Raw genomic sequence first — 26,848 nt, 5'->3', positions numbered from 1 at the left:
CACCCAGATCAGCTGGATATTAATCCCTATTTTCTACAAGCAGGTAGAATCTCAGTCTCTCCAGGTATTCTGCCTGTCTTAGCTTTCCAACCCCACTACTCCCCAGAGCACCATGCAATGTAGGTTCATGCTCCCAGAGCAGATCTCCAGGGCTAGGTGTCAGCAGCCCCAGGCCTCCACTCCCTCCCTACTCTGTTTCTCTTCCTTCCACTGGTGAGCTGGGGTCGAGGAAGGGTTTGGGTCCTGCCAGGTCACAGCTTTGATATGTTATTCTGTTCTGTGAGGTGTGTTCTTTCCTCCAGGTTTATACCATCTGGTGCAGCCTTCTTTCCTGTTGCTCTTTCAGGATTAGTTGTATTAATTATATTTTTGTATTATATATGGTTTAGGAGGAGATTTCTGTCTCACCTCTCACACCGCCATCTTTCCATGTGTACACTCTTAAATGTCACTTCTCTACAAAGAAGGCTCATGGAAACACTGCTTTCCCCATTAACAAATCCATTATACCTATAATGAAACTAGTTGTGTTCACTTGTATTAGCTTCATATGCAAATAAAAATATGGGTAGTTAAATATACATTGTCTTAAACATGTAAAATAAGGACAGTAAATAGATGCATGGTCCCTTAGGCAGTCTACCATTTTAGAAGGTTAATATAAGAGCTGCCAGAGTATTCTGATTAAGGCCATGGAAAGAGGTTGCAAGCAAATAACATCTTGGAAGTAATTCCTAAGATTCCTTGGTGAGATTAAGTAGATCGTAATTTACAGAAAGTACACTTTACGCTTTAGTTAATGAGATACTGTGGTATATTGAATCATTGTGCCCAATGTTTCATTCCTTTTCTGTGTTTGAAGTAATCATCCATATCCTTTGCCACGTGATATTGCCATTCCTCCCAGTGTTTCTCCAAATTGTTAATATTGGGCTTGGTCATTCTGTTGACTTATTTTGGTCAATAGAATGTGAATAGAAGTGCAAGGGGGCCCCATCCTGGCCAAGGCCTTAAGAGGCATCCTATGTTTCCTCTCACTCTCTTATGCCTCCACCATTCAGCATGAGAACATGGCTCAGGAAGTCACCAGACAAGGAGAATTCGAGATACATGGAGCAGGCCTGAACCAGACCTACTGCCTGAAGTAGAAGCTACCCTGCTGACTTGCAAACCCATGAACAAGAAAATCAGTGTTTACTGTGGTAAGCCATTGAAACTTTGAGATTGTCATAATAAATTTAAAAAATAAAACTAAAATAGGAACAATGGTTAGTGAGCACAGGTAACTGTGAGCAATTGTCATATTCTAACAAGTTATCAATTATTAGAATCTGAATCAGAGAGGGACCAATCCCACTGGGGTGAATTCAGTTCATCTCTCAAACTGACAATAAATGAGTATATATTTTAATACTAATTTTACTGTTATATGGTGAACTTTGTTGTCTGAGCTATTGAAACTAATCTTTAATATTCAGTTTGCTTTTGACTATAGAATATAAGCATCAAAATTGTGTTACTTTTGAATCCAGATTAAATTTTCCAAAGGTCTTTATTTCATCAGGCATCTTGGCCTAAATAACAGGCATCTCTGCCTTCACCAAAACAACAAAACCTGAGGAATAAAGTGAAATTCTGAGCTGGATCTTACAAGCATATTTAAAAATAATATTAAACTTCATATATAATAATTAATAACAAAATGCTATAGTATCTATAGCTACTTTTTAAAAATCCAGCCTCTAGAGAAAGATTATTGCCTGTATCTTTTTAGCTTTGAATGTATTTTTAAACATGTGCTGTCCAATATGGTAGTAACTAGTCACATGTGTCTGTTGAGCACTTGTAGTGTAGGTAGTCCTGAATTAAGATTTGCTGCAAGTGCAATATACACAACAGATATCAAAAACTTAGTATGAAAAAACTAATAATAATAATAATATTTATTAACTACATGTTGAAGTAATATCTTGGATATAGTCACTTTCTTAAACTCTCCCTAGTTACTCAGTTTAATGTACCATTTTTGTTAACAAAGATCTTGATAAATACAACATGAAAATGAAGCATACTTTTTTAAACTTTTATTTATATTTCATTTTATATTTCCCACTAATTCAAAAACTGAGTAAGGTGAAACTTTTCTTTCTCTCTCTCTCTCTCACACACACATACATACACACAGCCTAATTAAGTTACTTAATTGTTTTATCTACAGAAGTTACCACTTCCAATTGTTAACACCTATGTGTTCACAGGAGAAGTGTTTCCACCTTCTAAAGAAATGGGGTCACTAGAACCAAGTTTGAGTGAAGGTTTAGGAAGGAATGGTAACCATTTATAAGCAGTGGCCAATCCAATATTAAAATTAGTTGATATTTTTTGGCCTTTCTCATCCAGAATGGCCCAAAGCAGATTCCTGAATTTGCATCAGAAACATTTTTCCCTCCAACAGAAATTAGATTAGGTTGTGCTTGCTGATCATCTCCATCATTTGAGATTTATAACAAGGGGAGTTTGGCTTCCAAATACCTTAAGGGATTTTTTTTTTTACCCAGGCAACAATCCAGAAATGGATAAGATAAGATTTTAGTGTTTATTAAAGGAAACATGAATTCTAATTTCAACTTGCAAGGAGCAGTGTTGGGAAAAGAAAAAGCAATAAACTTAGGGCAGAAGACATGTGTTTGAGTATCAGCCCTGCCAAGTACTAGTTTGTGTGACCCTTGTTTGTAAAATTGAATTAATACTTACACCCCCCATGGGGTTTTTTAGGATCAGAATAATGTACATGACAGTGTTTTGTATATGCACACATAAGGAAGAAAGGAGTTGCTATTGGCTCTATTTATATGACCTTTAATTTTCATCATTATCATCAACTATTTGAACTGGTGTGTAGTAATAAGCAAACAAATTTAAGAAATTAGGAGTATGGGAATCCTTGATTAGCCTTGTATGCCACCTATGTTACCATGCAAAGTATACAAAGTAACAGTGTTGCCATGACAGCCTTTTTGGACTTAAAGCAATATGAAGTCTCCAGTCCATCAGTTAACACATCATCTATGTGCCTTTCCACCATGCCCATAAGCCCGGTATTTATGCATAATTAAGTGCATGCTTACAAGTTATAAGGAATCAGATTAGTATATTTGGGAGAGAAAATAATGGCTAAGTGCATGCCAAGTTTTAGCTCAGGCTTATGGGGAAATGACTTAACCTCTCTGAGCCTCAATTTCTGAAGTGAGAGTAGAATAGCTACTGTCAGATTGTTGTGAGGGGAAAATGAGAAAATGAATGTATTGCACTTGAGCACAGAGCATGATACACAACAAATGCTCAATAAATACTAGCAATAACAATATAACCAACTGCCAATAGAAAGAGTTTAAATATTCCTAATTTGGCTTCTCATTCTTAATCAAGGTACAACAAGTTGAATTGTGAGTAGCAAAAAAGAAAAAGTCCCTGTCCACAGCATCATTAAGCTTATATTCACCTGGATGTTGTCAAAAATTACTTGATTAGTCAAGAAATATAGAGATATTTGGCTTTAGTTTTGAGGTGAGCTTTTCCTTCACCCCATTCCCCACCCTGTATGAGCTCAACAGTCAGTCCCCAGATTCAGGGATGGAGAGCCTGGGACAAAGCCAGAGTAACACATCATCATTCAACAAGTAATTTACAGCAAGCTTTAAAGTAGGTACAGGTTCTCTTCATGTTCCCATGATAAGGTTCATAGTTGCTCCTCCCACAAAATACTCCATGGATAAGTAAATAGAGCCTATTCTTGTATGATGGGAGGTGCAGCAATTTCAGATCTGATTCCTGACACATCTTTATGAGTAAATAACATGAGAGTGAAAGGCATGTCACTACTCTAACTAAATTAAACCCTTGGACAATAAGATATGGCATGGCTTTAAAACTTAGTGAGCATCTTTGTGGTGCAGTTGGTTGGCATACTTGGCTATGAACTGAAGGTTGGTGGTTTGAGCCTACTGAGGCATGGGTGGTCTTGTCTCCAGCCAAATTCTTGGTAATGAAAATATTGTGGAATTAGATATGGTGATGGCTACACAACATTGTGAATATACTAAATGCCACTGATCTGTGCATGTTAAAATGGTGAATTTATGTTCTGTGTATTTTATTACAATAAAAAACAAAACCCCAATAATTGATGCATTGGTAGATGCATTTTCACAACCCTGCATTGTAATTATATTTTTCCTCCTGACACGTATCCCTACCATGAAGTATGCCCTAGTATCTGAATGCCTATATGTACATCAGCTTTAAAAAAGTCTCTGGGTGTTCCATTCTGTAGCATTTTGGCCTCACCCAGGAATATCTGATTCATCCACATCCCTGTTTTGAATTGGATTAAATATTATATTACCTACACAAGTACATAAATTCCCTTGCAAGACTCTTTGGTCCTAGCACATATTTGCCTAATCTAGAAAATTCTATGCAAAGGGTAGGCTGGGAATGTCTGCCCTCTCCAAAGATATTACATGGCTTTCTTAGTAAGTGGGAAACAGGAGGGAAAAAGGGTCTGTATGAGCATAACTGAACCAGTTCCTGAGATTCTTAGCCAGTGCAACTTCTCAGCACAGGACTCAGAACTCTCAGTTCTTCTGGACAAAGTCAATATTGTTCTTATATAAAGCAAAGAACATGAAAGGAGGCAGGTCCTTAAGATCTATACAAGCACAGAGTACAAAAGGTAAATGGGGGCATTGGGAAAGACTCATAAAAGAGATAAAGTCTACCAGGAAATCCTTGAGGCAGAAGTGGTGAATACCTCCCACAGAAAGGTTTCAGCAAAAGCCAAGGAAACTTCATGCTGGTCAAAACTGGTTTTGGTGAGCAAGGAAGGATGACCTCGTACACCACTGTGGAGGTAACTGCTTCTTGGCAAGTTTTTTTCTCACTCCAGCCAGTAGATTTCAGTTGCTCCTGCTATACCATGTCTTTCCAGAAATATGAAGGCTTGTGAAAGATAAACAAGCCAATGATGACCGCTGTGACCAGGATCAGGGAGAAGAGGACCATGAGGAAAACATAGGTGGAATGGGAGAGAGGTTTGGACAATGGCTCCTCAGCTGGGATCATATTGGTCAGGTTCAGCATGTAGCCCAAAGTCCATCCGACATTGCTGCCCTGGATCTGCAAACAGAAGAATCTGTTGTTTCTGGTCCAAGAATTAAATGAGCTTTTGTGCAACCCCACTCATCATACTGAGAGAGACCAGGAGTTAAATAGCGCTACATTCAGTTCTTTAAATGGATTACTTTCACATTCTAAACAGGGAATTTGGTTGTAGATAAAATGGAGAAGGAGCAAGTGATCAACAAAGAGATTCCCAAAATTCAGAGAGGAATTTGGTGAATGACTACCTAATTCTGCCTAGAAGACCTTAATTCAAATAAGTCTTTGGAGATCTGCATTCCTCTTTTGTTATTTGCATAAATGTGGGAAGATGGAGAAGGAGATGGTGGGTAGCAGGAAGCAGGCAAAGGATGAGAGAATGATGATTGTTCCTCGCCTTTTACATCTGTGTCAGGCCTAGCAATATCATCCATATAAAACCAGGGCTTCTCAGTGATTTAACTAGGGAAAAATTGGGGAATAGTCCCGGTAAGATTGACTTACTTAAATGCATATGCACATGGTAAAGGATACTTATTAAATGATGAGACATGCTCTGACTCTGCCACCTTCCTAGAAATATTTTCTAGTCGCCTCAAAACTTACTGGAATATAGATGGTCTATGAATAATAATTTCAGAAATGTTATTATATGAGTTGTGCATGGTCATGGTAGAAAAATTAGGAAGTACAACTAATCCTAAAAAAGAAAATAAAAACCACCTATGCTTCACCTCTCAGAAGGTGCTGCTGGCTATTATCATTTTGTGACATCCTTCCAGTCCTCTTTGTGCATATATTTTCTTACAAAAAAATGAAATTAGATTGTATATATAATTATTCACTTAACAATACCTTGTAAACATCATCCCATGTCTATCAAGGGATTTCTACATCATCATCACTGGCGTGAACTTATATGTTCATTTTTACTCATTTTATCCAATATTTAAAAATCCTAAAAATGGAGTAATAGGATAAAATGATGTGCATATTTTAAGGCTCTTAGCATATACTGCCAAAACAACCCAAAGGTTGAGCCAGTTTACATTATAACCATTACCATGTGGAAATACTCCTTTCTAAACTCTTAACAGTACTGGGAATTAATAATTTGTAAAAGGTCCACCTCCCTTTATGAGGGACAAGAACCTTATTTGACTGCATGTATCAAATAAGGTTGCAGTTAGAGGAATTAACACTTAGGGTTTGGAAATACTGGATTGTTCGTTGAAGTTCAAAGAATATAAATCACTCGTAAGTTTGACATAGATATATCCCTCAAAGAGGCAAAGTAAACTGATGGTATGGAAGACTGGAATATTAAACCAAGGAAAAGATTTGTGTTTTATTAGCAAGGTCAATATTGACAAGAGTCTAATGAAACTAGTTTCCTCAAGGCTGCTATAGCCCTCTGCTTCAGTGCTTTGTTTTGCCTGAAATAACCATATTTAATAGAGGGAGTAAATTGTTTTTGCCATTAGTGGATATGGGTTTAAAATATAAACTGTTCTTGAAACTTTTAAAGCATGAGTTGCCCATGAATGGCACAGCAGATGTAAATGTTTGTCTATGCCTAGATACCTGCAGGTGGCGCTATGGTAAAGCACAGCAGTGAGGTTGCTTTTAAGACTCAGGCTAAGCTTGATTTTTAAGCAAAGATCTCACCTTCCCATTCACAGCCACTCATTCCCTTCTTCACACACTAATCTACTTCAGATTAGTCAAACTTGAAGCTATAAGTAAAGCCTTCACCCCTTATAAGAAACCACAATCATCCTTTCCAGATTCATGGAAGGGGCCTTTGGGGTGGATATTGAAGTCAGCACGCAGAATCACTGTGGCTACTGAAATACTGTTATATTACTTTAATATCTCATTTTTTTGTTTGTTTAATAAGGAATTAGTCACTGTTATGTGAGCATAAAAGAGAGGCTGAGCATGTAGGTGGCTCTCCTTAGATAAGATATCCACAACTAGCTGGTCAACATATGAGGAGGATTTGAAAAAAATTGCCAGCTTGGGTTGGAGGTGAAGTGGTAAAACAGAACATCAGGCCAAAACTTAAGTCAGGTTGACTCTTGCCACTTTCAAGCCTAAAGCTGCCCCAGTCACTACCATCCACCCTTCCCCCAACCCAACAAGTGTCCAAATTACCTTGCCCATGAAATGAATATTCTTCCAGGAATCAGCTGTGAAATGATAGCCACTCAGAAGGAGAGAGAGAATGTAGGCTCCAGAAAAGCAGTATTCCCTCAGGTACTTCTCCTTTACGTCACCAAAATATATCTTCATCTGAAAGGAAAGGACAGATACTTGTACAACAGGCACCTCTCCATAGCCCTCTTTTTCACTATAGAGTTGATCAAGAGAGGAAAAAGCCCTAGTGTATGAAGGCCTCACAGTTGGCCTCTCCAGGGGGCTTTGGAAGTGGTGCTGCACTCCTTCAGTAGGAGCAGGGACTTATAGTTTAGGGTATGGTGAGGAAACATTTCCTTCACAGGGTTCTGAGATATTAATAAATGCTACAGAAAAAAAGTAGTTTCTGTGGTCTAGTAGGTTCAGAAATGCTGAAATTTTAGTACACCTTTTCATGCCTTGTGAAACTTGAGTCTCACAATCATGTAAGCATATTAAGAGCTGTGAAAAATCCTGCATGAAAGAAGTCCATTAATCTTTGTTTACAGAGTTTTCTAATTGACCAGAATTTCTGGTTTGGAGTCTCAATAAGCATCTTAAAGAAGTAGTTGTCATAAAAAGCCTTGCCACTCAGTTTAGTTCCCAGACCAGCAATATCAACATCTCCTGGGAGTTTATTAGTCTTCACCCCAGTACTACCAATGCAAAATGTGCTTTTTAATATGATCCCCAGGTGACTGCATACACCATAAAGTCTGAGAAAGGCAGCTCTGGAACGTAGCTTAGAAATGTTTTGCTCAGGACTGCTAAAAGTACTAACATCTTCCCTTCTGTCCTCTGTCCTTACATAACCTCCTTTTTGGGGATCTTCTAGAGGCTTTCATATGTTTACTCACCCTACTCTTGAATGAAGATACTAAGGTTTGCCTGCTGACCCTTGCCCTTACCTCTCCTAGTTGTTGTAAATATATGCCCAGATGCCCACAGCTTGCTCTGCTTCTCTCCAGCCCTCAATTAGAGGACAGTAGGCCAGGATATCTCTAGCTTAGCCCAGAGTTCTGTCTGCTATTTATTTCTCAGCCTTTGAGAAATACATTCTTTTGAAAGACATTCTTTTCTGGACACCCTAGACAGAGAGAGAACTAACATTTGATAGGCATTTTCATGTACTAGAATTATGCCTGATGTTTTATATTAGAGCCTCCTGTCTACCTGCCCCCCTTCCCCTCCGCCTTTGGTCCAGATTTCTCTCCCCTCCCAAGGAACATCTATCCCATTTCTAAACCCTGCCTGCTAGCTGGGGGTTCTGTTTCTCGCTTGACTCCTGCCAGCCCGCAATCTCCGGGAGGCTAAGTCCACATCTAGCCTGCCTTGTCCTGCTCTGATGGAATTCTCTGAATGGCCCTGCTTGGAATTGTCATTTTATCACAGTTGTAGAAATTACTCTTTGATCAACTCTGTGCATGTGATGTTCTCCTGAGACCTTGGTACGACATCAATTGACTTTGCCTATCCAGATTCCTACCCCTTTGAGTGCCTGCACCCTGCTTTCTTTTGTGGAAAGACCTCTTCTCCCATTTAATGTAGTTTCGGCAAGCCTGTCAAAAAACCCTTATAGGATGCAGAATTCCAAGAATCTACCTGGCCCAACTTGAAATTGCTACAACCCATAGGTTCTTGATGGCTAGCTTATCCATTGGGGAAATGCCATTTTAGTCTAATTTCACTGAATTCTTCAACATTCCTATCCCCCTCCTCCTGGAAAGCTGTACATTGACTATGCAGTCTAACCTGCTGGAGATTAATTATTATGGCAACGAACAGTATAGAAACCAAAGACATCTACCTGGTTCATCAATCCAGAATTGATGATGTTTGTGGATATAGTACTTTGTGCTCTCCAAATACAGGGATGGTTCTCCCTCCTCTTTCTCCCACTCCTCTGCCTCTCTCCCTTTCTCCTTTCTATTCCCAGGGCAGTGGGACAGTACCAGCTTCTCTCCTCCTCACCCATCCTCCCATATGAAGGGGCATGGTAAATCTTCAAGAATGGAATGCATTTTCCTAGAAAGGCTAAAGTCTGTGACGTTGAATGTCAGGACCCAGAGTACACCAACTATATGTAGAATCTTACAGCATTGTTCTGTTAGACTGACCAGATCTTGGATGACTAGATTTTCAGAGTGGAAATGTGGTTGTGTTCTGGTTACCAAAAGACTTTTACCAGCTCTCTAATTAACCTATCAGAAGATAAGCATGAAGGGCCCCTTTCACTCACTTTCCTAGCCTCTCCTCCTCAGGGACTCAAGGATTTAGAACACCCCATGGGGCATCAGTGGGTATTGTTAGAATTTTATTTCCCATTTCTCCTGCCAAAGCAGAGACAGTAAGTAGGATATAATATGTAAAAATCATCTAGCCCACTTTTCAGCACAAAGTATATGCCTAACAATTGTTAGTTCTCTGTCTGCCAAAGCTATCTAGAAGGCACATTCCCAAACTCAAGTCACACCAGAATGACAGTCCTTCGTTGTGTTGAGGCTAGCATGAAAAGAAGAAAAAAGTTACCCTTATAACAAAGTACTTGATAAAAGTATACTTCCCCTATGGATGGACAATGCAGTTGGGAGGAATGAACTCTGGGTCATAATACCCACCTCAACGTTGATTCTAAGCTCTGGGTGATGAGGGTCTGAGTCTCACCCTGCGACTCTCCTACTGACTCCCTGTCAAATGTTTCAGAATTACACCCAAATGCATGCTTTCCTGAGCTTACTTCCATGGCTTCTGAGCAAACTACTCATGTGGCTTATCTGAGCAGACCTACAGGAATATAACACTCCCAACCTAAGGTAATCTGATGAAATAAAAACTTAGAGGAGGGTAGGGAGAGGAAATCTGACAGAGCATTCACTCTGAACAAGAAGCAATTTTTTTCAAAGAGTAGCCTAAATCTGCTTCCTAAACAGCCATACATAGGTCTGGTCACAAGTTACCCTGAATCCAAGATGCTCATCTTCCTCTACAGATAACCACAAACTGCAAAAAAGCCTCTTCTGAGTGTTAACTGTAAAGTACCCAGGCATATTTGAGTGTCTCTGAAAGCCCTGAATACGTTTCCTTCCTGTCCTGATTCAACAAAATACACAGAATTCCAAACCTCAAGGCTCTTGCACAGTCTTCCTCCCCCCTTTGTCAGAGAACAACATCCATTTTTAATTAATTGTATTTCTTCAGAATGAAAGTACCATTCACTTTTGCAACTGTGTCAACTTAAAACAGCTGTTGTTTTGAGCTACCCCTACATGGTCTGTTTTTTTCAATCAGAGTAGACCCCACCCCTCTCCTACCTGGAAGCATGGGATCTTGAATGATTTAGTGCCTCAGACAAGAAAAATCTTGACAAACTTATGAGTAAGTAGAGAATATCTTGGAGAAAGGATCTTAGCCACAATGGTGTGTCTGTAGCAGATTCTGTGAATTGCCTTCTTCCTTGCTAATAAGGGGGCTGGGGGTGGGAATGGGTGACAATGCCTGGCTCCAGAAAGCAGCTCATGATGGATCTTCCTTGCTAATAAGGGGGCTGGGGGATGGGAATGGGTAACAATGCCTGGCTCCAGAAAGCAGCTCATGATGGATCTAAGGCTCTAAGCCAGTCATAAAATCCTGCATTCTGTTTTCCCAGCCAGTCCTGGCCAATGAGATGTAAGAGAAAGACTGCTAAGGAGCCTCTGGGATAGCTTTTACTTTCCTGTGAAAAGAAACAAATGTATGTGGCTCTACAATTCTGACCTTGAACATGGCAATAGTCAATGGTCTCTGAAGCCGCATCTTGTGTCCATGAGAAAATAAGCATGACAGAATTGAAGAAGAAATGGCTGAGATAGTCAAGCTGCTAACCCTATGCCAGCACCTGCCTACTGCGAGACTTCTTATTAGGTGAGAAAAATAAGACCTTTTTTGTTTAAGCCATTGTATGCCAAGTTACCAAGGAATGCTGATGAACTCATTCCTCACGGAGCGCACCATCTGGTCTTCTCTACCATGTTTGCTGGATCCTGGTCCAATTGGCAGGACTTGAAAAGCAGACTCACATCCTCTGTGATGTCAGGGGCACAAAGCTGCTGTTTCTAGCCACTTACCTGTTCCCAAGGCCTAGAGCAGAACTTTTCCATTGTGTCAATCATCTTTTCCTGGGATGGGGGTTCCTCTGATGTAAAGTTTAAAAAGTTCATTACATAATAATAAGCTGAAAATGCCTACAAGAGAAAAATAGAGAGTTTTGCACACTGAGTCCAACAGAGGGATGTTGCTCACTCTCCAGAAGGCCGAACACCTAGTGAGGATGCTTGGAAATCTCTGTTGAGTAAATTAATAGATCAAATGATATTTCAGACCCAAGAGCTGTTTCCTTCCTGGCAGAGGTGTCATTTTACTGCTGACGTGCATTTCTGAGCCACCTTCTCTATAATTTTAATGAGAGGGAGAAAGATGGGGAAAAGAGGAGAAAAGAGAGGAAGAAGTTACAAAAACCCCATCCTTAAAAAAATGTGTTATATATGAATTTTTTCTTCACCATTCAAATGACTTTTTTTGCACTTTTTTTACTGAAGGATAGTTGAGACGCAATCTTGGTTTCAAATATACAACACAGTGATCCAACAGTCACCTATATTATTAAATCCTCACCCCCACTAGTGTAGTTACTGTCAACATAGATGTTACAGAATCATTGACTTTATTCTCCATGCTATACTACTATCCCTGTGACCAATTTATATTATGATTGAAAATTTTTATGCCTCTTTATTCCCTTCACCCTTCCCATCCCCCCAACCCCTCCCCCATGGTAACCACTAGTCAATTCTCAGTTGTCTATGAGTCTACTGCTATTTTGTTCATTCCGTTTTCCTTTGTATTTATATTCCACAAATAAGTGAAATCATATGTTATTTGTCTTTCTGCACCTGGCTTATTTCACTGAGCTTAATACCCTCTAGATCCATCCACGTTGTTGCAAATGGCAGGATTTCTTTTTTTCTTTATGGCTGAATAATACTCCATTGTGTATAAGTACCACATCTTCTTTATGCATTTATCTATTGATGGATACTTAGGTTGCTTCCGTATCTTGGCTATTGTAAATAATACAGCGATAAATATAAGAGTGGGTACATCTTTTCAAATCAGTGATTTTTTTTTCTTCAGGTAAATATCTAGAGGTGAAAATGACTGGGTTAAATGGTATTTCTATTTTTAGTTTTTTGAGGAAACTCCATACTGCTTTCCAGAGCAGTTGTACCAACTTATATTCCATATACCAACAGTGTAGGAGAATATATAAGAATTTTAAAATAAAAACTGGAAAATTAAGAGTAAGTTCTGAATGGCAATTGTAGGATTTTTTTCCTTTCTATTTGTGCTTTTTTTGCCTACTTTCTATAATTTATATATACTACTTTCTTTAAATAGTCAATCTTTATTAAATAAATATTTATTGCAAGTCTTTCATGAGCTAGGCATAGGCACAACTGAAAAGTTAAAAAAAATCATCATCATACATAAGAACTATAGAAAAAAGTTAAAAGTACGAATGAGTAAAAAAGAAAACATTAAAATGACCCTAAATTCTACCACTTAGAGACAACTGTATTAAATATGATATACAGGCTTCTAATCTTTTTTCCATTCTAATATATATAAATATATAATTTTTATTATGCTTTATACATGCTATAACTGCCTTTTTTATCATGAATTTAAAAGAGGAAAGAGGAAAACATAATTGAGCAGAGCTTGCTAGATGAGGCAACTCAAACCCCAACTCTAGTGCTTCTTTTCTCTCTCCTGCCCTAAATGGTACAATATTTAGCAGAAATCATTTGAAGGTCATAGGAGCATATCATTTTGTTTATTCAACAGATATTCTGAGCTCTGTATGCTAGGAACTGGGCTGAATCAGAAAGGCTACTGTGATTAATAGAAGCAAAAAGCTTTCCCTATGCTAGAAATGGCTTGGATTGGGGATTATATTTTGCCTTCTGCAAAATTACTAAACTGGGTTTGAATGTAGAAAAGAAATGTGATTCTCAAAAAACCAAGCACATTCCTATATAATTCTCATGGGCAAAGATACAGGAGGGCAAAGAAACAAGCCTTTGATGGACAAAGAAACAGGAGTTAGCGGAGTTAGCATTTTGGGAGACTCAATTCTGACTCAAACAATAGGAAAAATACCCTCTTCCAGACAAGTTGCCTGCTGCAAAGAGGACTTGTGCTTCAGTTCTAGTCCCAATGCCAACTTCTTAAAAACTGCATTATTAAAAAAAAATTCTTATACATATGTAACTTCTAATTCAATAAAAATGAATGAGCGTATTCATCTTTTTTAACGTTTTCTTTTTCATTTATTTTTTGGCTTCATTTTCTTCTCCGTTTCTAGTTAGAACAGGATCTTACATTAACAATGTGAAGCCTTACATTTTTTTCCTCCCTGCTTATATAATCATACACAAACACACATAAAGGATTTACTTTTTAAGTTAAAATTTAAAACACATTCTGCATCTTGCTCTTCTTACTCTTCACTCCTTGAAATACCCCCAAGTCAGCTGGGGACACTCTAATGGTTACATAAGAGTCCATGGTGTACATGTATCATAATTCATTAAACAACTCTCTACTGGTGGGCATTCCCTTGGTTCCTGTATTTTTCCTTGTGAGCAATGTTACTATAAATAACTACACTTAGTCTGTGTGCTCATTCCCTAGGAGCTCTGATTGGCAATGTCTACATTCCTTGAACTCAGGAATTCCAACACTTTAAATATTATATGCCAATAGCAGAACAAGATCTTGATATGCTCCTACTTTTACCATCTTAAGCCACCATCATCTATGTGTGGGCCCTGCAATGGCCTCTCACTTGGTCTCTACATTACCTTTCTAGTCCTAGTCCAATCCATCCTGCACATGGTAGTTGCAGAAATCTTTTAAAAACTAATTTGATCATATCACTCCTCTGCTTAAAGCCTTCAGTGACTCCTAATTGTACCTACAATAAAGTCCAAACTCTACCTGGTTTCTCAAGGCTAGGCATGATCTAAGAATGTAAGAGGCACTTGGTAAATCTCTTGACTGAGAGATTGGGTAAATCCAGAGACTGGATAGCTATGATATACAGAGCAAATGCTTGGAAAGATTACCTCCCCCCTATTAATTAAAATAAGTAAGAGTGTTTTCCTCTAGTGAATGTTTGTAGGACAGGAGGGAGAGGAGGACTTTTTAGGTTTTACTTTTTAAAATCTTATTTTTATTGTATAAGAACATTTAACATGTGATCTACTCTCAACAAATTTTTAACTGTACAATACAGTATTCTTAACTATAGGGACAATGGACAACAGATCTCTAGAACTTAATCATCTTGCGTAACTGAAATTTTATCCCCATTAATTAGCAACTCCTCATTTTCTCCTCTCCCAAGCCCCTGGCGACCACCATCTATTCTCTAATTCTGACTTTGATTACTTTAGACACATCATGTAAATGGAGTCATGCATTGTCGTTTTGTAACTGGCTTATTTCACCTGGTATAATGTCTTCAAATTCATTTTTGTTGCATATCACAGGATTTCCTTCTTTTTAAATCTGAATAATATTCTGTTGTGTATACATATACAAATTGTGTGTGTTTATATGTATGTATATCCATTCTTTGTCCATTCATCCATCAATAGACTTTTAGGTGTTTATGTAGTTTCCACATCTTGGCTATTATGGATAGTGCTGCAGTGAACATTAAGTGCTAATATCTCCTCCAGATCCTGGTGTCGATTATTTTGGATAAATACCCAAAAATTAGGTTGCTGGGTCATATGATAGTTCTATTGTTAGTTTTTTTTTTTTTGAGGAACCTCCATACTGTTTTCCATAGTGGCTGCATTGTTTTGCATTCTCACAAACACTGCACAAGGTTCCAGCTTCTCCAAATCCTTGCCGCACTTGCTGTCTTTTGCTTTTTTTCTGATAATAGCCATCCTAACAGGTATGAGGTGATATCTCATTGAGGTTCTATCTGCATTTGATTTGCATGATTAATGACACTGAGCATCTTTTCATATACCTATTGGTGATTTGTATGTCTTCTTTGGAAAAATGTGTTTTCAAGTTCTTAGCTCATTTTTTTAATTGGGTTATTATTTCTTGCTATTAAGTTATAGGACTTCCTTACGTATTTTAAAAATTAACCTCTTATCTGATATATGATTTGCAAATATTTTCTCCCATTCCATAGGTTGCCTTTCACTCTGTTGTTTCATTTGCTAAAGAAAAGTGTTTTAGTTTGATGTAGTCCCTCTTCTCTATTTTTGCTTCCGTTGACTGGGCTTTTGCTGTCATATCCATGATATCGGTGCTAAGACTAATGTCATGAAGCTTTTCTCCTATGTTTTCTTTTAGGAATTTTACAGGTTCAGACCCATTCTAAGTTGAGTTTTGTGTGTGGTGTAAGATATGTATCCAGTTTCATTCTTTTGCATGTGGATATCCAATTTTCCCAACACCATTTATTGAAGAGACCATCCTTTTCCCATGGGGTATTCTTGGCAACTTTGTTAAAGATCAGTTGATCATGTATGCATAGATTTATATTTCTGGGCTCTCTATTCTGATCCACTGATCTGTATGTCTGTATGTATGCCAGTACCATACTGTTTTGATATTTTTTTTATTGGAGTATAGCTGATATACAATATTATATTGGTTTCAAGTATGCAGCATAGTGCTTCAAAGTTACATAGGTTATTAAATCCTCACCCCAACTAGTGTAGTTACTATCTGTCAACATAGAAAGATGTTACAGAACTATTGACTATATTCTCTATGTTGTACTTTCATCCCCACAATTAATTTATATTATGATTGAGATTTGGTGCCTCTTTATCCCCTTTACCTATTTCTCTCATACACCCCCAACCCCTCCCCAGTGGTAACGTCCAGTCACTTCTCAGTGTCTACAAGTCTATTGCTGGGTGCTATACTTTTTAAAATTACTATTGCTTTATATTTTGAAATCAGAAAGTATGATACCTCCAGTCTTGTTATTCTTTCTCAAGACTGTTTTGGCTATTCGGGGTCTTTTGTGATTGCATATGATAACTGTTTTTACTATTTCAATAAAAAATGCCACTTGGACTTTGATGAGGATTGCATTGAATTTGTAGGTCAGTATTGCTGGTTTGGACATTTTAACAATTCTAAGTCTTCATTGAATGTGGGATGTCTTTTCATTTGTGTTTTCTTTAAGTTCTTTCACCAGTGTTTTGTGGTTTTCAGTGTACAAATCTTCACCTCCTGAGTTAAATATATTATTAAATGTTTTATTTTTTGATGTTATTATAAATGGAGCTGTTTTCCTAATTTCCTTTTCAGAGAGTTCATTGTTAATATATAGAAATGCAACTGATTTTTGTATGTTGATTTTGTATCCTGCAACTTTACTGAATTTGTCAGTTCTAACAGGTTTCTTGTTTGTGTGTGAAGTCTTTAGGGTTTTCTTTATATAAGATCATGTCATCTGCAAACAGAGTTTTGCTTCTTCCTTTCTGATAATAAATGGATGCATTTTATTTCTTCTTGCCTAATTGTCTGGCAAGGACATCAAGTACTACATTGAACAGAAGTAGTGAAAGTGGGCATCCTTGACTTATTACTTATCTTAGAGGAAAAGTTTTCACTATTGAGTATGACATTAGCTGTGTGTTTTTCATACAGGGCTCTTATTTTATTGAGGTAATTTCTTTCTATTCCTATTTATTGAGAGGTTTTATCTTAAAAGAGTGCTAAATTTTGTCAAATGCTTCATCTATTGAGATGGTCATGTGATTTTTATCCTTCATTCTGTTAATATGATGTATCATATAGATTGATTTTTTTAGGTTGAACTATCATTGTATCCCAGAAGGAAATCCCATTTAGTCACGGTATATGATCTTTGTAATGCACTGTTGAATTCAGTTTGCTCGTATTTTGTTAAGGATTTTGGTTGTTCACAAGTGTGTTTAATTTCCACATAATTGTGAGTTACCCAGTTTCCTTCTGCTATTGATTTCTAGTTTCATTCTATTGTGGTTAGAAAGAATATCTGGTATTTATCATTCTTAAATTTGTTAAGACTTGTTTCATGACTCAAGATGTGATCTTACAGAATGTTCCATGTGCACTTCACAAAAATATATATTCTGCAGCTATTGGTTGAAATGTTCTATATTTGTCTGTAGGTCTATTTGGCCTACAGTGATGTTCGAGTTTGCTGTTTCTCTGTTGATTTTCTGTCTAGTTCTATCCATTATTGAAAGTGAGGTATTGAAGTCTCCTACTGTTATATTGCTCTCATTTTGGGTATATATATATATATATATATATATACATATATATATATATATATACTTACAACTTTTTTATCATTCTGGTGAATTGATACTTTATCATTATGTAATCTTCCTGGTCTCTTGTGACAATTTTTGACTTAAAGTCTATCTTTTCTAATATAAATATATATCACCCTTCTTCCTTTAGGTTGCCATTTGCATGGGATATCTTTTTCCTTTCTTCCATTTTCAGTCTGTGTATGTCCTTATTAAATCTAAAGTGAGTTTCTTACAGACAGCATGTAATTGGATCTTGTACAACACATATAGTTGGACCTTTAAGTTTTTTTCAGATTTTGATTTTTTTGTGATGAGCATGTGTTGTTTTTTTTTTTTGTAGATGACTTTTTTTTGGTATCATTAATCTACAATTACATGAGCAACATTATGTTTACTAGACTACCCCCATCATCAAGTACCCCCCACATACCACATTACAGTCACTGTCCAACAGCGTAGTAGATGCTATAGAATCACTACTTGTCTTCTCTGTGTTGTACAGCCCTCCCCGTGCACCCCCCTATATTATGTCTGTTAATAGTATTGCCCCTTTTTTTCCTCTTATCCCTGCCTTCCCACCCATCCTCCCCAGTCCCTTTCCCTTTGGTAACTGTTAGTCCATTCTTGGGTTCTGTGAGTCTGCTGCTGTTTTGTGCCTTCAGTTTTTTTCTTTGTTCTTATACTCCACAGATGAGTGAAATCATTTGATACTTGTCTTTCTCCACTTGGCTTATTTCACTGAGCATAATACCCTCTGAAGCTCCATCTATGTTGTTGCAAATGGTAGGATTTGTTTTCTTCTTATGGCTTAATAGTATTCCATTGTGTATATGTACCACATCTTCTTTATCCATTCATCTACTGATGGACACTTAGGTTGCTTCCATTTCTCGGCTACTGAAAATAGTGCTGTGATAAACATAAGGGTGCATATGTCTTTTCAAACTGGGTTGCTGCATTTCTAGGGTAAATTCCTAGAAGTGGAATTCCTGGGTCGAATGGTATTTCTATATTTAGTTTTTTGAGGAACCTCCATACTGCTTTCCACAATGGTTGAACTAATTTACATTCCCACCAGCAGTGTAGGAGGGTTCCCCTTTCTCCACATCCTCGCCAACATTTGTTGTTTGTCTTTTGGGTGGTAGCTATTCTTACTGGTGTGCGGTGATATCTCATTGTGGTTTTAATTTGCATTTATTTGATGATTAGTGATGTGGAGCATCTTTTCATGTGTCTGTTGGCCATCTGAATTTCTTCTCTGGAGAAGTGTCTGTTCAGATCCAGTGCCCATTTTTTAATTGGATTATTTGCTTTTTGTTTGTTGAGGTGCGTGAGCTCTTTATCTCTTTATATATTTTGGATGTCAACCCTTTATTGGATCTGTCGTTTATGAATATATTCTCCCATACTGTAGGATGCCTTTTTGTTCTATTGATGGTGTCCCCTGCTGTACAGAAGCTTTTCAGCTTGATATAGTCCCACTTGTTCATTTTTGCTTTTGTTTCCCTTGTCCAAGGAGATACATTCATGAAGAAGTTGCTCATGTTTATGTCCAAGAGATTTTTGCCTGTGTTTATTTTAAGAGTTTTATGGTTTCATAACTTACATTCAGGTCTTTGATCCACTTCGAATTTGCTTTTGTGTATAGGGTTAGACAATGATTCAGTTTCATTCTCTTACATATTAGCTGTCCAGTTTTGCCAACACCAACTGTTGAAGAGGCTGTCATTTCCCCATTATATGTCCATGGCTCCTTTATCATATATTAATTGACCATATCTGTTTGGGTTAATATTTTGGACTCTCTATTCTGTTCCACTGGTCTGTGGTTCTGTTCTTATGCCAGTACCAAATTGTCTTGATTACTGTAGCTTTGTAGTAGAGCTTGAAGTTGGGAAGCGAGAACCCCCCTGCTTTATTCTTACTTCTCAGGATTGTTTTGGCTATTCAGGGTCTTTTGTGGTTCCATATGAATTTTTGAACTATTTGTTGCAGTCCATTGAAGAATGCTCTTGGTATTTTGATAGGGATTGCATTAAATCTGTAGATTGCTTTAAGCAGGATGGCCATTTTGACAATATTAATTCTTCCTACCCAAGAGCATGGGATGAGTTTCCATTTGTTAATGTGCTCTTTAATTTCTCTTAAGAGTGTCTTGTAGTTTTCAGGGTATAGGTCTTTCACTTCCTTGGTTAGGTGTATTCCTAGGTATTTTATTCTTTTTTTGATGCAATTGTGAATGGAATTGTTTTCCTGATTTCTCTTTCTGCTAGTTCATCGTTAGTGTATAGGAAAGGCACAGATTTCTGTGTATTAATTTTGTATCCTGCAACTTTGCTGAATTCAGATACTAGTTCTAGTAGTTTTGGAGTGGAGTCTTTAGGGATTTTTATGTACAATATCAAGTCATCTGCAAATAGTGACAGTTTGACTTCTTTACCAATGTGATGCCTTGTATTTCTTTGTTTTGTCTGGTTGCCGTGGCTAGGGCATGTATTAATTTTTATGATAAGTATTTAAGTTGTCGCATTTCAAAGGACTTTTTGAAATTACTCTTAGACTCATTCTACCAGCAAAAGGTTTAATAAGTTAAGCACCTAGAAATTCTCTTGCTTTTGCTAAGGTATGATGTTTGTTTTTTAAATAAGTACAGGTTATTTTTTTAAAATAGGAACAGAAATTGCCTAGGTATTTTTAGCAAAATATTGACCCTTAAGTGGAACACATAGCGATCAAGTCAGCAGGGCTATTAGGTCTCAAATCCTGCTGTCTGAGCTGAGAATATGTCTATTCATCATTCTTTCTTAGACTATTGTGCTCCAGAATAAGGTCATCTATTTTTCTTCCCTACTCCAGGACCAGTTCATTCATATTCATATTCATTGGTGGTTTTCATTTCATCTACCTGTTAATCTTCTTCGCAAATCTTCCATGTGTCAGGGCCTAAGTTGTAGTTTTCCTACTTGATTTGGTTTAATATCTAAGGCCTCTTAAATTGCTTGGAAAAGGTCTCTTCTAGAGGGGAATATCACTTACATCAACATGTACTGGAATTGAACCCAGAAAAATAAAGTGTTGATGGAATGGGATGAGAGGGTTTAAGGTGAATATTTTTTCCTTGATCTACATGTGTTGTATAATAAAAAAGAAGCCTTAATCTTATTCAGAATGCTTCTATTTTTAATGTAAGAATTATACTGAATGATAAAAACCACTTTCTTCTTTTAATACCCCAGGAAGATCCATTGCTCAAAATAAGATGGTTCAAAGACACATCACCAAGTTTCTTCCTGTGGTTATGGTAGGTGACTCTTTAAAAATCTTTAAGAAAAAGAAAATCATCCTAGAGTTACTGTTGGGGTAGGATTTAAGAGAGTCAATCCATCAGATGTTCTTTTGACAGAGTGGACCCAAAGGGATTTCTTGAGGGAAATATTGACTCACTTGTAGGAATTGCTGACTTTGCCTTTATGTACAGGTAGTATGCTCTACCACTGAAGTCAGAATCGTGATCAGAATCCTAATTTCCATATTAGGAATCAGTCTTACTTTATAAACCTTTACTTAGTTGAAGTCTGTAACCTATGGGTCCATATTTAAGCAGCAAGTCAAAATAGGAACACTCTTGGCCATCTTCAGAGAACATACCCTTGAAAGGTTAGCTCTTCATCTTCTTTCAATTGATAGCTTAGATAATTATTATTTATGGAAGATAATTTGAAGGATGCATGTCTCTTCTCTCTTCCAGCTACCTACTCTGAATTCTTTCCTTCTATCAAGTTGAGTATCAAAAGCCTATACTGCCCCAGTCCATTGCAGAGTTGCTATCACTAAGTTGGCTTTTAATATTATGCCTCTGGGTTAAAGTTGCTATGAAGAAATTACAATTTTTTACAAATGTGGTAATTTTTGAAGACATTGTTTAATAAAATCTACTTTTTGTAAAATATCCTTGGGATCCAATTTTGGAATAGCTCTGCTTTGCCTTAGGATCTGGCATGCTGGATATAATGAAAATCATGTATCTGATGAGGTCTTATTTTTCCCCTTGGCTACTATGAAGCTCAGAGCTAAAAATACACACACATACACACATGTATATGGATACATATGTAAATAAATAAATGTTTAATGTTCTTTAATTTCAGTTCCCTATTTAATACTATACCCTTTCTATATAAATGATACAATATGATCTTTTAAAAAATTCCTCAATTATCTCATAAATAATTCCCTACAGAACTTCCCTCTTCTTTTTGATGTTTCTCCTTTGCCTACAAGTCAGATTCTGTCTGGCAGCCAAGGCCACAGTATAGCCAAACTCACCAAGAGTATTGACAGTTTTTAATACTCTGATTACAAAATAAGAACTAGATCATCAGTGCTGAATGCAATTGCTGCAAAATTCTCTGTGGCTGAAGAATACCCAGGCTAACTGGTCTCAGAAATAATGTGAATGCAACTAGACTTTTATGTTGCAAATAGTTATGCTTCAAGATGCAGGACTTGGCAATGGCAGTTTCCTGCAGGAACAAGGAAGGTTAAGAGAAAGAACTAACCTTTTGAAGGGCCCACCTGGTGCTAGGGTACTGTTAGCTTTTTGCTATTTCCAGTGGTACACTGGAGCTGGCTCTTATGCACTCATGAGAGCCAAATGTTACAATTTCATGAGTTTTGTGAGCCATGTTGCTAGCTTAAAATAGACCATCATGGGAGTATTTATACCTGCAAATTGCCAAATGCCCACAGATCAGCCCCTCCATCCCTAGAGAGCTAGCTGGTTGTTAGACACCACCACTGCTTATCTGGCTTATTGCTCACAACTAGCAATAAGATAGGTCTTTCAGTCCTCATTCTATAAATGAGGAAACAGACCCCCAAAAAAGGGGAAATTGTCAAGCTTTAGTGAGAAATTACAGAGGAGACCAAAAAGAAAATGAAACAGAAAGAAAACTACCAAAGCACGAATAGGTATAGGTACAGTGCTGACCCTAAGGGGCTATACTCAGAGAAGAAAGATCCTATTCAGAGGAAGTCAACAAGCTAATCTAAGGAGATTGCCAGACTGAGGTTCAGAAGACTGTGAGGAGAACAATTCAATGAGGGACTAAGGGACCAAACAGAAAGTCTTCTAGGGGAAGCTGAAGGTTCCTCTGCTCTTTTCCAAATCTACCTCTCCTTACCTTGGTTTAAGGAATCATGTTCAAAAGCAAGAAATTCCACCAACCCCAACCCAAAATAGAAAGGTTTGCTTAAGATTGAAGGCAAGAATTAGGCCATGTTCCCCAGGAGACAAAGTTTTCAGAAAAGCTAAAAAGTCTACATACAACAGTATATTCCTTTTCCCTCAGATGTACTTCCTAGCAGTGGCTGGAATGGGAAGGAGGGCTCTTAGCTGTCCCCAGCATCCTCCCTCCCTCCCTTTTGTGGTACCCTCCTTTCTCCTTCCAGCAGTTGGAGCCAAGACAAGGGCCTTGGCCTAAAGAAGCCCAACATGAGCATCCAGTACCAGCTCAGCTATAGGTTCTAGTTCGTTCTGAATTTGGGTTTAGAGCCAATTGATAACCAAGTATTACTCTGCTAGTCATTGTCCTATCATGTATTTCCCTCAGGAACCTTCAGGAAAAGGGGAACTGTGGTCTAGGCCATGTTTAAGGTAAGCCTGAATCCACAATATTGCCCATTGCTGTTTTCCCAGAGACCAAGGGAATGAGGAGCTCATACTGTTCACAAGTGACAAAGCCAGGATTTAAATCAGGTATAATTGCTACAGGGCCTGTGCTCTCTTCAGAAAGCTCTTTCTGTGATATTGTGGGCTGTGCCAGGAGACCTTGGGAGAATTCTCCTGCTGGGGTCCTAGAGGGGAGTGAACCTCCCTTTCACATGCTGAAAAAGGGAGAAAGAGCATGAAGGCAGACAAAGCCCTTGTTTTTTTGAATGATATCTTAAGTGATTAAGTGAGATAATGTATATATAGTGCTTAGTCAATAACTGGCATTTGACTGATGGTATTTAATTTTGCTATATACTACTAACTAGGATCAAAATAATGGTTGGTCTCTAGGATTGAAATATGAAATTTGAATAATGAGTAGATCAAGGATCTAATTAATGTCTTCTCAAATATTATATCTTATTCTGGAGTAATTTAGAAAAGAAGAAACTTGGGTGTGGGATTCAAGCTGTCCCTCAACTTTCCCCACCTCTTCAAAGTGAAAATGATGTTATCTTCAGTGTTTCCTTGAGATTTCCTGAGTTTCTAGCTGAAACACCTAACTGCTGCTTCTCATTCTTCTGAGATCTGAGAAGCCATGTATGGCAGATCTTAATGGGTACCCACCCAACAGCCAGCCCCCTCCTTCTGACTCATAGATTGCTGATTTTACCCAGGTAGAGGAAAGTGATGTGCTCAAGAAAGACTCCCCAAATCCAGGGGATAAATGGTGTCTAGTCTAAACTAACCATGGTAATTCATTCCCCTTTATCACAGATTGGTTTAGAGGTGTACATCTCACCAAATTCTGGCCAGTAACATCTGAAAGATGTTTGTGGGCACTTCTGCCAAACTGGACAGATATATTCAAGAGATTCGTCTTTCTTTCCTGCTCTTTTTGCATGTGAAGATAAAATGCTTAGAGAAGTAGCTGCCATCTTAAGCATCACAAGAAGGCCAATGAGATAATGGAAAATCTGATCCCAAGTCCTGGCATTGTTAAGCCAAAGAACTAACTGAATTAACTAACCTCAAGGCTTATTATCATATAAGAGAAAAATTAATTCTATTATTTAAACCATTTGTAGGCACATATTCTATAACTTGCAGCCAAAATCATCCTAACCAATACACCTTATCATTTCATAAACTTACCCCAAAATCCCCTTGGAGTGGTGGCAAGAATATCCCATTGAAGGAACAGCGTGAGTAAGGGCAGTAACTGGTGTTGAAAAGTTGAAGGATGCTTTCCTGGCATCGCTGAAAATTACCAGTGCCCTGGATTTGAAACTGCTGGAATGGAAGTGTCATCTCAAATCTCTTGGTGCAGGGGCCCTCATAAAGGTCACTTACATTCATTACAGTCGTGTATCCAGGGTGGAAACATGGATCACTGAGGGTTCCATTTGTACCCTGAATGGAAAAATCACTTGAAGTCATCATGTGTGAATGCTTTGGGTACAAAACACCAGTTCATTCATGTGTAGGAATGACACAACAACTCAACACTCAGAATTGTCATCAGTATGCCCCTGCCCTGACTTTTTCACCCTTGGAAATACTCATATTTGTGTAACAGGCACCTGAAGTGGTATCAGATATAAATTAACTTTTGCTATTCATAGCAAGTTCATAAAGTTAAAGCTGGGCCCAGAAATGCCATTAGTCCGAATATCCCCTAGTGCTTAGTATAAATCATGTAGGTCAGAAACAGATTCACAAGGAAAACTTTCAACTCTGAGCCTGCAGTAATTCTCCAGGACTCTGCCTACACCCCACCCCCATCTCCAAGCAAAAATCAGAAGCTCCAAGAGCTGCAAATGTCTTAGATCATTTAAGCCAGGAGTATCAAAATGATTCTTAACCCACATCTCAATATGTTCAAGAGAAGAAAGGGGGCTACTGTTGATAAGAGGTTTAATGGAGCCTTGGGTTCAGCAGAAATCTCTCAACAACCCCTAGTCCAATGGGAGTCATTGATAGTATTTTTGAGAGTGAAAGAGAGAACTCTAGATGTGAGCAGAAAACTGGTTGTACTTTCAGTGGAGACAGGGAACATCTGGAAGTGACATCCTTGCGCTGTGTTTACTTGTCAGGGTGTTCCTGGAACTAGTATGACTTTGAGTAATTTTAACTTTTCTTGCTCTCAACAGAAAGCATCTGGGGATAAGATTTGAAGTGTTGATTGATAAGATAACCTTTGTGTTTTCCCTGAAGTGTTTCTTTCTCCTCTCCAGGAAGAGAACAACCTGACAACCCTGTTTTCTGAAGTTTGTAAGAAATGGGGATTTAAAAGTGGTGAGTTTTATAAATTGTACACACCTCCCCCAGCAATACCCTAGCATGTAATTTCTATTGTCAACCCCACAGTCCAGGGGTGAGAAAGTTTCCAAGAAAGGATTTGAGTCATGTCCTTGGAGGTAATGCAGTAAACAAACATAGGAGGTGATGTCTGGATGGAACAATTCACAGAGGTTGACCAGATGTAGTTAAGATATACCACCTGCAAAGGTTTGGAAAGTACAGTATCCAAGTTCAGACCAATTACTGAAATAAAGAGAACAACAGGATGTGGGCCTGGCAGCCCACATGTGAGGTGGGTGGGCCTGGATTCAGTTACACTTGCCTGAATGTCCTTGGCCAGTTTCTGCCTGAGTGCTTGATCCTTCCCATAGCACAAGAAGCTGTGCGTGTATACACTGTAGTCCTTGCCATAGAGGCGGAAGTGTAGTGCATTGTTAGGAGACTCGATATGCTTGTCTTGGGGCACAAAAGTGATTTGTGTAGAGGCTCCCCCAAGGTCCAGAGCTCCATAGGTTTCCTGAACATCGCCTCCATTTGGCTTCAAGTAGAGCCAAGTCAGCTTCTGAAAGAGAGTATAATCACCACTGGTAGAAGTCTCTGGACAACCCCTTTCTCACACTATTTCTTGGGCTCAGGGCCTTTGTAAGGTGAAGGAGGAGGGTCATAAGGGTAACACAAAGGTCACTGAAGGTTCCTGAGTCAGTCTCAGATCAACTGCAAGAAAAGAGGGGCTTCAAAGACGTGACTCAGACTGCAGCAGCATAGAAGCAATATAGCCAATGTTTATGGACAAGGGGTCTGGGGCCAGAAAGGCTCGAGTTCAATAGCCGTGTGACCTTGAGCAGAATAATTACTTCTTTAGGCCTCAATTTGAGGCTCTAAAATGAGAGAACAACCTCATATGGTTGTTCTGAAGATGAAATCAGACAGTACATGAAAAGTGCTTAGCACAGCACAAGACATAGAGTACTAGGCAAATATTAGCTATTCTTATTTTTGATGACAGATTTTTAATTTCCTCTACATCTCTCTAAAGTGAAAGTGTGACTTCCTTATTCTCCAGTAGTAAACATTCTTGTAGGAGAATATATACCTCTGTGAC

The 26,848-nt window shown here is 38.1% G+C and overlaps 1 protein-coding gene and 1 long non-coding RNA gene across 7 annotated transcripts in view; one reads left to right on the top strand and one right to left on the bottom strand.

The window, feature by feature from the left end:
- Positions 1 to 400: 400 nt before the first annotated feature.
- Positions 401 to 22,878, top strand: LOC118912888 (uncharacterized). The gene is made up of 3 exons (XR_005024983.2): positions 401 to 1,202; positions 20,966 to 21,030; positions 21,478 to 22,878. It is a non-coding gene; the product is annotated as an uncharacterized LOC118912888 (long non-coding RNA).
- Positions 2,070 to 26,848, bottom strand: part of ENTPD1 (ectonucleoside triphosphate diphosphohydrolase 1) — a 111,859-nt gene continuing 87,080 nt past the window's right edge. For 5 of the 6 annotated variants that reach the window (XM_036886461.2, XM_057506166.1, XM_036886460.2 and 2 more), the window contains 5 exons: positions 26,069 to 26,308; positions 24,598 to 24,855; positions 11,442 to 11,558; positions 7,318 to 7,455; positions 2,070 to 5,178 (listed from right to left, as the gene is read on the bottom strand). In XM_036886461.2, coding sequence (XP_036742356.1) covers positions 4,972 to 5,178; positions 7,318 to 7,455; positions 11,442 to 11,558; positions 24,598 to 24,855; positions 26,069 to 26,308 — 960 coding nt within the window. In that variant the 3' untranslated portion in view covers positions 2,070 to 4,971. The remainder of the gene's footprint in view (positions 5,179 to 7,317; positions 7,456 to 11,441; positions 11,559 to 24,597; positions 24,856 to 26,068; positions 26,309 to 26,848) is intronic. The other variant, XM_036886464.2, reaches the window with a different exon arrangement.

Source organism: Manis pentadactyla, chromosome 8 (genome assembly GCF_030020395.1).
Source record: "Manis pentadactyla isolate mManPen7 chromosome 8, mManPen7.hap1, whole genome shotgun sequence".
Taxonomy (NCBI): Eukaryota; Metazoa; Chordata; class Mammalia; order Pholidota; family Manidae; genus Manis; species Manis pentadactyla.
The sequence above is the reverse complement of the archived record's forward strand: the minus strand, read 5'-3'. Positions and strand labels throughout refer to the sequence as shown.